The sequence below is a fragment of the Montipora foliosa genome, chromosome 3, assembly GCF_036669935.1.
Source record: "Montipora foliosa isolate CH-2021 chromosome 3, ASM3666993v2, whole genome shotgun sequence".
Lineage (NCBI taxonomy): Eukaryota > Metazoa > Cnidaria > Anthozoa > Scleractinia > Acroporidae > Montipora > Montipora foliosa.
The window spans coordinates 9,547,430-9,559,048 of record NC_090871.1 but is presented as its reverse complement, the minus strand read 5'-3'; the positions used below and the strand labels follow the sequence as shown (position 1 = coordinate 9,559,048).

The window sequence follows — 11,619 nt, the reverse complement described above, 5'->3', positions numbered from 1 at the left end:
ACTAAAATGCTCGAATAACGCTCAATGCTTTTGCCTCACTAAAATACTCGAAAAAGTGCTAGCATAATGTCCAAAAGCCTACCAATATCATGAGAGGCAAAGCGGGTTGATATTATTTTATTACTACCCGATCGCTCGTAGCCAAATTGCGGATCTTGTAAGCATATTTTTGACCTTCTTTGTTTAAATTAATGTACTTTTTCTGCTCACGCGATCTATCAGTTCTCATAAATTATGCAAATTTGGTATAAGTTATATTTTTACGCAGCTGGGTTATTTGTGGCTGCCTTGTGTCTTTTGGGGACTGTGGTTACTTCCTTTTGTGCTCTGCATGACTGGGAAACGCGTAATATTTTGGAAAGTTTAAAACGGCAAATATTGCTTGTGGTTTTTTTACGTTTAGGATGACGGGATGCATGCTCATTTGCCAGTCCACGTTTCATCAAATGCGCACTACGGCTTGAAAGGAGAAACTTCGCTTAGTGCTTGATTTTTATTTACTAAAGTGCTATGGCGCAGGATATCTACATTGATGTGAATTATCTGACTGAGTCAGAAAGGGATGCTATCCTCCAGGTATTAGCCAAAGATGAGGATCTGAGAAAGCAAGAAAAACGAAGAATAAGGTAAGTTCTTAAGAGTTGCGCGAATGTGTGATAACGGTTGTCGTTTCACTCCGCACTTGTTGTAACTCAAGTGTCGGATTTTAACCTGTATTCATTCCTTATGAACCTTTCTTTAGCAAGCTAAAGAATGAGCTAGACGAGATAAAGTCCAGAGGTGCAAGCGAAGAGGAAATCAAATTTTCTCGTGTTTGTGCGAGGTGTCGTTCACCGTTTGGTCTTGTTTTCAACACTGGTGCCTTGTGTCCTAGATGTGAAGCTCGCGTTTGTAAGGAATGCCGAACAGACAACAGCTCAAAGTGGCTTTGTATTTTATGCGCCAAAATCAGGTAAAATGCGCTTAAAACTTAATCTTATTAGCGATTATGAATTAACAGTAGCAGTATTTTTCGAAATTATTTTTAGAGCGATATGAAAGTTCAAGTGAGCTACTAATCTGACGATAATTGTTTGGATTTCTTGCCGACTGATATCAAAAGAATATCGCACGGCCTTTAATTTGTAACTGTTTGAGAGAAATAATCTCGACAAACTAGTCGTATTAAAGAGTTAAAAATTCCCGGCGTGTGATTTCAGTGTTAATTCATAAAATTTGTACATACTTGTATTTAATGTAAAGAACTCTCGAGTTTATCCACGTAAAAAAATTGGAAATTAGCGATTGATAGAGATGGAAGCCCCATGGTTATTTTCATGCTGTGTCATTACAATATAACAATAATACTAATAGTAAGTTAGTGAGGGATTTCTCAAAATACACGGCAAAAGTTTTACTTAATCAAATTGAGCATTCTGTGCGTTATAAATTTATGCATTCGGTTTTCATTCTTGAAATATTTGTCACTTTCAAGACTGACGTCACTTTCCTATTCCGTCGTGAAGAATTCGAGCCATTTTTGTTCCACACAGAAAGTGTGAAAGTCATCGTCTAGGATATTTGTCACCGAGAACCTCAATTTCTCAAGCTCAATGCTTTTGAATTTTAGAGTCACTGATTGTACATTAAAAGAAACTAATACGTTGATTCAGAGAGAGTAAAGAAATTTGTTATGAACTCATTCTCTCAGATAACATATCTTGCATAATCCTGAACCTTAAACTTAAACTTAAACTGATTCATCATCACTGATTGCTTTCTTAACCCTGAAGAAACATGTGTAATGGCGACAAGAAGTTATTGTTGCCAGGGCTAAGTTCGTTCAGCGTCTGCACTCTAGGTGAAATTTTCATCGGAAAAGTTTGCAGGGAAGAAAGTATCAAACTTGTTTGATATTGAGGGTTATTTCCACAGCAGAAAATGCATAAGAATTAACTCAGCATACCAGGCGAATTGTCTTTTCACCTAGTGTGCTGTCGGCTAAAATAGAGGATCAGAGTTTCGACCCTTCTTCGTAACTCCTTTACCCTTAAACTGCCCCCCTCCCCATTGAGGAGTAAAATCCTCTGCAGTTTGACAAAGTATGCCCTGTAAGATCTAATCATGTGAATCTTAGGGGAGAATTGGTTAACAGGGGATAGCTATTTGAGTTGAGAATTGCATTGTGAACTCTTTCACCCTTGTCAAACCAGCCACCATTTGACAATTAAGATCATTTGGCATTCAGGCAAGACAGAGTAAAATATAAAATATAATAATTTGCCTCTCTAGCTTAGGAAAGAATTAGTCTAAGAGTCATTAGTATCACCCAACTAGTAGCTATAGACTAATGCAAATCCTGCATTTTGACTATTAGTAATAGTCCTCGAGTATCGAAAAGCGTAACGCTTTCTTTCGTTTTATCCCGGCCGAATAACTTGCATTCGCTAACTTTGTTATTGCCTTTTCTGTCCAACTGGTTGGGTGATACTAAAACAATTAGACCCTTCGCCCTCAAGGGCCACAGGTCAATAGCCCATTCGGCTTCGCCTCATGGGCTATTGACCCGTAGCCCTTGCGGGCTTCGGGTCTAATTGTTAAATAGGGTTTATTGTTATCATTGAGTGAACCATGCAAATTGCTCTGAAGAAAATGTGTGTCCATCGAAGTTAACACATTCAGATAAGTACATGTACCCTAGTAAAAGATCATTAAAATTTTTCCAACTCGAGCTAGAAAGTCTGTCATATAATATTGGTCAAGACCATCTTTTTTGGGGGTTTAATAATATTATTAATGCCAAACGAGAGAAATGACACATGCTACATGTACAACAATTAAGAGGTTTGGGTTAAAACTTGGCTGCATAATAAATTTTAGCTTCACTGAATATGGTTGATTTGTACTTTTCTAACTTGTAGTACACGTTGTATCTTGTGGTGACTTAAAACTGCTATTTGTGTGCACCAACAGTTGTTTAAATTATGATGATAACAATAACTGTCAACAATAATAATAACAATAACAATAACAATAACAATAATAATAATAATAATAATAATAACAATAAGTTATTAATAATATTAACAAAACAGTAACAATAAGGTGTTAATACTGTCAGTAAATTATTGTATTTCTTTTTAAAGTAATTGCCCATTATTTGCCTCTGATAAATTTCCCTCATAACTGGCCTCAAGAACACAAGCTCATTTTCTAACATCCTACTACTTAATTGCATACTCTCGGTGAAAAACAGTCAGATATTATACTATTTATAACTTGTAATCAATATTTTGAAAATGGTACTGAACAGTAAATAAATGTAAATGTGTTGAAAGCCCACGGACTGTTGGAGTATAATATTTCTTTTGTGTGAGCAAGTGCTCAGAACAGGAGACTGGAAAATACCAGCAATGCTACAGGTGTATCTCATCTCTCTATCACCAATAATTGCTGTGCATTGCAGAACAGCTGGATTTTTTTCTGCTGAGAAAGATACTTGAATATTGGCTCAGTTTTGGTTAAAAGCCACTTCAAGGCAGGGCTTCTGATATTATGCGATGGTGCGATTTCGCACAATCAACCTCAAATTGCATCTGATTACACAATTCATGAGAAATCGCACAATTTATCAAGTATATCACACAAATTTCACAATTGAAAATAAACCAAAATACACTTTCTTTTTCTTAAAAACCTTGATCTATGCATCATTTTTAAGATGATTAACCCTTAGGAACCTGTGCTCTCTGTGAATTTTCGTTTTCATAGGTTAAGTCAAGCTACGAAGAATGTGCAATAATTACTGCTGCTATTTTTGTCTGTATGCAGTTTAACTGTGCTTCATATCCAATTTAGTTGGGCCATTAAGGTCATGGATAAGACCTCGCAATGGTGTATGCTTACCTGTCAATGGGTTAATTAATCCAAATTACAGGGGCACCCAACATCAATGTTTGGAAAATATCTGTTCGGAAGACGATTTGAGGTCTAGAATTTTCGGAACATTTGTTGTAAAATTTCTTGCTTGCTTGCCTCAGCCTGTCCTAGGATTTTTGAACATCTGAAAAATGGTATAATTGCCCATTTTTAAAGGAATTTTTACCCTAAAAAGGTTACCTAGAATTTTCGCGAGCCTTTTTTCTAGCTGAAATTCTCGAAAAGGTAAGTTTTGATCCCTATAATTTTCGGATCACAACACTTTCAGCTAGGAAATCCGAACAGATTAAAATTTTTTAGGGCAGAAAAGTATGCCTATATCTACCGTTTAAATACCAAAATATGTTTAACGATGTTATGTTTAAATGGTTTTGAACGATATTCTCGTTGGGTGCCCCTGAAGTTAAGCATAGGTGTTCCCAAATGTTCAAATTGTCTTTAGAGCAAGACAAAAGTGGTTTTCTTACTCTGAAATCTAGTAAAACAAGCTGAAAATTGCCTCAGGAAGAAATTGCGCAATTGGCATAGTTTTTCACACAACCATCCTTCCTTATTGCATAATCTTCCCTGAAAATTTTGCACAATTTCTGTTCTTTACTCGCACCCTGTCAGAAGGCCTGTCAAGGTAACATAATTTCTATAAAAAATGGTTCCCTGATGTGCCATTTTGACATTCCCAGGGAAGTCAGGGCTGAATCAGGAGCTTGGTTTTTTGAACAAGAAAAAAAGAAAAGCGACAGGCCTCAGCTTTATGGCTCAGCATTGGTGCGTGCATCCTTCAGAAGAGCAAAGCTCCCATCCTATGGATCCCACAAAGGTTTGTATAGCTACGTCAGACTGCATGCATACTGAACTAGTTGAGGATAAAGTTTCTAAAGGAACTGTGGTGCTGCGTGGGTGGGGAATGAAACAGTGCAAATTTGGTTTTATCAAAAAAAAAATGTTATAAAGGTACATCAACCTAGGTGTAGGTATGAACCCATTGACTCGTGGGAGAAAGACTTGACAGATTTTACACTTTCTAACACCAGAGGATTTTACTCATCAACTGGGGGCATGCTAGCCAGTGCCTGAGGAATCAATGGGTGTAATAAGAATTCAAAGCTGAAGGGCAGATATTTCAAGCATTAAAACCCTTCACTCTGATGAAATGCTATCTCTTATACCATTATACAATATCAACTCGTTTGATAATAATATTAACCAAATTTTCGTTGCCCAAAACTAGGCCACCATAATGATATAATTATTATGGTATAATGTTTCCCTAATTAGCAAGTATGCCCATCATTGTGCCAAGTATTCATTTGATAAGTCAACAAATCAGCTAAGACTGTTTATAGATCTGAAGCATGTGTACGGAAGCTCTCTTTGTTTTAAAGCTGGATAAATCTGATAATTATCTTTGATGACTGGACTGTTGTCCTAAAGTTCCTAGGGTTTGAGAAGAAATTTTATTATGCATGACTTGACTTTTTTTCTCAAATTGTTCCATTTCATGACAAAAAAAATCCTTATTTTGATTCATTCTACCCTGTATCCTGATCAGGCAGACAAAATCGCGTGATTAATTTAGATGATTAATCATAGTTTTATATTTTAAATATCATTATGATAGTTGTTATAGGTGTACTAAGTTAGTGTTGTAGTATTTAGAACTTTCAATGTCCTGTATTTGTTTTCCTGATGAATTCTACAGTGTATTTAAATAACTAAATTCACAGTGGTCTATTGCACTTACAGTAATATTGTTTCAAATATACCATCATTGATTTTTATATTTAACTTTTGTCATATGATCTTAGTTTAATGGCCTTTGATCTCCAACAAGTCTTGTTAAGTCTGTAGTAAAACATCCAAACTAGGAATAGGAAGGTCATATGTTTCTCAGTGTGGCTGCCCATGTCAATGGAACAAAAATCATCAATCTATGGGCTTACTTTTGCCATCAAATAAGTTTTTGTTTTTTGTTGCTTAAACTTGGGAGATGATGAACTTGAACAAGACAGTTCTTTCAACTTTTGTACCCGATTTGCTTAGAGGTGTTTCACAAGCAAATGTGTATGTTTAGCAAAACAAAGTGCAAGCAAAAATTATTATTAACACGCATGTGACAAGTACTAGAAAATGTGAGCTACACAAAATGCCCTGTACACTACACAGAGTACGAGCACACACGAAGGCGCACACATAATCGCTGACCAGTGAGTGAATGCTGGAATGCCCAGACTTCACACCCAGATGCAACATCTGAAAGCACCTCAATGCTAATAGCCCACCAGCAGGCCATGCGGTTTGCCCATAAAAACCAATGCCATGCAAAGCATTAAGTACACTTGCTCCTGTAGTTGTTAACTTTGGGTGCTTGCCATTTGTCAGAACTGACCGGTCAGACCATGGCTGGAGCAGTCATTTTGACAATGAAATAGGCTTTTCCCATGAGTTTTTCATTCATAGTATTTAGGATTTGACCAATCTGGTTGGACAGTTTTGATTAAAAGTGAAATTCTTGTTACTACGGGAATGGTCTGGCCGGTCAGTTCTGACAAATGGAAAGCGTCCTAAGTTAAATAACATTTAACCTTTGAGGTCTGCAGTAGCCCTAAATTAGCAAAATAAAAATTAAATAAACTTTCTCCTTTATTCTTGGCAATAAAAGATTTCGATCCTGGGTCACCACCAGTCATTACACAGATGAACTTACAGGGGCGGGTTGGAGGACTTCGTCGACCTGTAGCAGTGCGCATGTCACAGCTAGCTGAGAAACAGTCAGAGGAAGTAAATGAACAGACAAACTCAGAGGAGGTTAATCAAAACTATAAACAGTATATCAAGGCGACCCCTGTTGCGAAGACAGTAGAAGAAGTAGAAAGCGATGACCAAGGGAGAGATTCCTTTTCTTCCTGCAGCTCAACACCAAGGGGTAAGAATTTCACAGATCTTTTCAGAGCAACCTTAGTCATAGGGCACCAAGTAAGAAATCAATATGTTTCAAATCATACACTTTTTTTGTGGTCTGGCCTTTGTTTGTTTAAAGAGCTCAATTTTATGGTGTACTTCCAACTCAATTCATTTATCAAGAGGTGTGTTGTTACCATCATAACCAACCTCATTTTATTGGTCTGTACCGTACCTGTAGGTCCCTCCAAGTTTTGTAGAGTACTCACTTGAATTTGGTGTCTGAGGTTTTGTGGTCCCCGGCTGGGCGAGTGCTCCCTGGCTTCCAAAAATGTTGAAAATGTGCGGCCTTAATATTGACATAAACAAATGTTTGTAATTTTTTGTGGTCTTCATTTCAATTTTGTGGGACATTAGCATCAGCTCTATTTTCCCTAAGAGCAGAGGACGTACGGTACACAGTCCCTTGGTCATTGTCTGATTTCATTCTCCTCAACAAAAACTACAGCTGAGGAGGTAGACTGTTGCAAGGAACCTTGAGTTCTTGTTAGAGCTGACCCTGCTTTAAAGAGTTCCAAAAATGTGTGAAAAATTTGCTGTCGCCTTCCTCTAACTTAGATGTTACCCTGGTTATAAATTGCATTGGACTAAGCCTAGTCAGCACTTGTAGCATACACTTGAACTGGATTAGGAAGAAGTAATGCCTTAAACCTCATGTTTGAAGATTTGGCAGGTGGGCCATGCAGCTTGATATCACATCAAATCAAATCAAATCAAATCAAATCAAATTCGTTTATTTCTGCCCATTGCAGTTTAAGGACAGTGCCAACTATTTTTGTTGCGCATACGTTCTGCGCATCTCCAGATACTCAGATTTCCTATCGGAAGTGCTTACTGATGCAGGGATATTTTTGCGCGGTTTAAAACTATGCGGAGAAAGCAGAACTTAGCAAGTGTTCTTGCTATCCAAAAAAAACGTTGGGGGTGCCCATGCATTTTTTGGAGATAATTAAGCTTTAATTTGGAAGGAACACCATACATTGCTTGGTATTTTAAACCTCTTTACTAATATTGTTGATTAATTATCTTTGAAAAATGCGTGGTTACCCCCAATTTTATTTTTGGATTTTAATAACACTTGTTGAGATCTGCTTTTCCCGTATATTCATAAAACCGCGCAAAAATAGCTTTGAATTAGTAGGCACCGTCCTTAAGGACTGAATGACAGGCTGGGTCAGCAACTAATACATTAAATCAAAATATATTAAGTATTACAATAATTATAAATATAACTTATTAATAGCAATCCCTCACATACTAATGCAGGGGTTTCAATAACTTCTGAAATAGCCGTCCATGATAACCCATTGAAGGCGGCAGTTTGACAAGTTTACGATAGCATTTTTAGTGAAAATCAAGGCAAACTAGCCGGCGGTGTGAGGCAAAGCAGGCGGCGGTATACCGCCGGTAACCGGCTTCTATTGAAACCCCTGACTAATGCCTCTAATGTGAGAAGTTATTAGCATACCTACAAGTAACGAATTGACTAAAACGTTCGGTATTACATGGCTTAACCACTCTGGTGGTATTCCTTCTGAGATTACTCTTAGTATCCCTTATCTCTACTATACTTGATAACACGGGAAAAGGGGGGTTAATTAGGAGGCGCAATTTTAGACACAAATCTCTTACAAGCGGCGTCCCTTCGATCCCGTAAAGAGGTCAAACACGATATGGATAGGGCTTGTTCATCAGATGCGCGCGGTGCTATGATTCCCAGCCTACGTTTCTGGATGCTTGCCAAAGCATTAGATAAATATTGGGGAAGGTTAGCGAATACCAACGGCACAGGCGTACTCGAGGACGGATCGGATAAGTGAACAATAAACAGCAGTAAGATCCTGCATTGATAGGCCACATTTCTTCAGGACTTTTAAGGGGCAGTGTCATGGGAATTTGACTATAAATTTACTAAATCAATTTTCAGTGACTTTTTTATTCTTAAATTGCTTCTGAATCACCACAGTGAGATAAAAAATCGATTAAATTTTAAATGGAAAATGAGCCACACCAAGTTACTGCGGAGTTCATTTAAGATGCAAGGAAGGAACTTGAAAACGTCGGCCCGGCTTTTTCAAGTTGGCATTCATTTTAAGTTGGCTACATATAATCAAAGAAACTTAAAAATGGTTTCTGCGAGCTAAAATAGCTGTTTTAAAGAAAATTTGGCCATTAATCTTGGCCAATGCAATTTTAAATTTGGCCATTTATTTTGGCCGTTGGCCATCGGTGAACAGGTCTCCTTTGCGTTCCAGATTTTTACTAACAATCCGTAAAGCCGTCTGTTGACTTTCTTGATTGTCGCATCACAATGGGCAGCCCAGGTGAGGTCATCCGAAATGTGAACCCCAAGCAACTTGAAACACGGCACGCGCTCAATAAAGGCACCACCCCCCCCCCCCCCCCACAATAGGTTTCCAATTCCAACTGTTGTATTTAAGGAAGTCAACAGACAACTCTCTACAGTTAACCGGGTTAAGGCGCATGTTATTAGTAACCGCATAAGACTCTATTTCGTTGACAATAAAATTTAACAAAGAAGGGGAATTGCGAGGGGCAACCTCAAGGACAGTCAGGTCGTCGATGAATTTGGCTCCAGGAGCCCATGATGAAACTACAGGTCGTTGACCATGACAGCAAATAATAGTGGACCCAATTTTGTTCCCTGAGGAATCCCACCGTTCAGATACTTCCTTGTTGAGATGCATTCCTCGATACGAGTGAACTGGGGCCTGCCTTGTAAGAAGGCGGCCAACCATCTTATTAATGCATTATGTAAATTAAAACCCTGAAAGTTGAACGCAACACCGCTTTTTGCTGGGAATTTTTACCTAGTCAGGATAACCTGTTTATCCCTGAGGGTTTACCTCAGTATATCTCAATTTTGAACATTAAAACTCTGTTGTTATACTGTATTTCCTCGAATAAGCGCCCGGGCGCTTATTTAGAATTTCGGCTAAAGGGAGGGCGCTTAATCGAACGGGGCGCTTATTAAGTTTTCCTTTCAACGAAGATTATAGAATTACCTAGTTGTTCCTGGGACGTTCACGGCATTTACCAAGAGCGCGGCAATGGGACAAAAATTAAACGAACAGGCAATGGGATAAAAATTAAACGAACAGGCAACACACAAAAGGAAACTCAGCAAGCACATGGAGATAGAAATAACATGAAGTGACTTGAAAGAAAATAAACTATTCTACTGTACTAATTCCGCTGTAGTTGAAGCTTAACAAGTTATAAATAAAATGGCAATAGAAACCGGGTTTCCTTGTATCCCTACTATTTAAGAAAGTGATGGATGGGGCTGGGGGCACTTATTCGAGATGGGCGCTTATTCGAGGAAATACGGTAATTTTTTTTAATTTTGCAAGATTTTAAAACAAAATAATTATTTTAAAGAGTGTCGACTGGCAGTAGACTTAAAGCTTAATTATCCTCTTTGCTTTTTTAATTGTACACCTCCTAGATTATCCACTAATCATTCAGTAATACATTGTTCCTAACCAACTAATTTTCAGCTTTTATTTGGCCCCTCTCATGCAAGAATTTGCTGTTTTATTGCTATTATTTTTAATGATCTTAAAGATCATGCTCACTGGCAAATCAATAAGTGTAATCGTAAGGACCCGAGGGCAGTTAAAGATCAATTTCACGCGTATTTTCAAAGTTATCACAAAATTCGCGACGAGGCAAAATGGAGAACTTTGAAAATACAAGTAAAATTAATTCTTAATTTCACGAGGGCACATTGCATGCGGTTACATGTTTATCACATAAAGGGCAAACTCATCGTTCAATGCCGGACAAATGACGATCAGCTTAACATGCTTTCATCCGGTTAAAGGTCAATTCAATAAATCGATGCTGTCAACAGAAATAGCGCTTAATTTAATGAAACTGTAGTTTACGTGTGGACAAAAAGCAGGTTTAATCAGAGTCAGAATCTGGAAGAAGATTCTCTTGCAACTTCGCTTACAACTGTTATCCAATCAGGATCAAGTAGTCATGCCCTCTTGATTACCAAAAGTGCCCTCGTGATTAAGGAAAAATGCTCTCCGTCTCAGCCAATCAGCATTCAGTAATTTTTCCCCATATGTGATGAGCTCCTAATTGAAACAAAGAAATTGAACAGCACTTTTCTTTTGTGTTCTTTCCCTTTGTTTGTTGTTTTTGCGTGTTGTGTTTTATGGCTTCAAGCAACCTCGTTCCCAGGGTCTCTCATCTTAACGCCTGGGGCGAGCGAGGAAAGACCCTGGTAGGGTCTGGTCACGTGTCTCCCAGAATCTGGGAGATGACAATTTATCCAATGAAGGGAGGGGCGGCTTAGTAAGAATTTTGTCTATACTGAGACTACGGGAGTGCGGAATGTGTTGTCACCAAAACAAACCAAGTTTCACGTGCTGCGGTATGTGAACATATGTTCTTCTGCGGCTATGTCCGGCGATAATAGTTTGCAAACGCCGAAGAAAACATATACATCGTTTGTCATAAGTTGCTGTAGATTGTGCGGTTCAGTCAAAGACGTTTTACATTGTAAAAATCTGTTCAAGAAGGCCACTGAAGAATTGCTCGCCTTAGCCGAGGCTGTGTTTGGAGGAACTTTACAACACCATGAATTAAGGCCACAAACGCCACAAACGCGACAAATTCCTTGTTTAGAGAGGACCCCTCCCTAGTGTTTTCAATTGTCACGGAAGCACGTGACCAGACCCTGGGAACGAGGTTGGGCTTCAAGGTGGT

At 38.3% G+C, this 11,619-nt stretch overlaps 1 protein-coding gene across 2 annotated transcripts in view; it reads left to right on the top strand.

The window, feature by feature from the left end:
- Nucleotides 1-244: 244 nt before the first annotated feature.
- The window catches only part of LOC137996681 (synaptotagmin-like protein 2), a 59,615-nt gene continuing 48,240 nt past the window's right edge, over nucleotides 245-11,619 (top strand). The window contains exons 1-4 of one of the 2 annotated variants that reach the window (XM_068842205.1): nucleotides 245-626; nucleotides 743-952; nucleotides 4,599-4,735; nucleotides 6,578-6,841. In XM_068842205.1, coding sequence (XP_068698306.1) covers nucleotides 511-626; nucleotides 743-952; nucleotides 4,599-4,735; nucleotides 6,578-6,841 — 727 coding nt within the window. In that variant the 5' untranslated portion in view covers nucleotides 245-510. The remainder of the gene's footprint in view (nucleotides 627-742; nucleotides 953-4,598; nucleotides 4,736-6,577; nucleotides 6,842-11,619) is intronic. The other variant, XM_068842206.1, reaches the window with a different exon arrangement.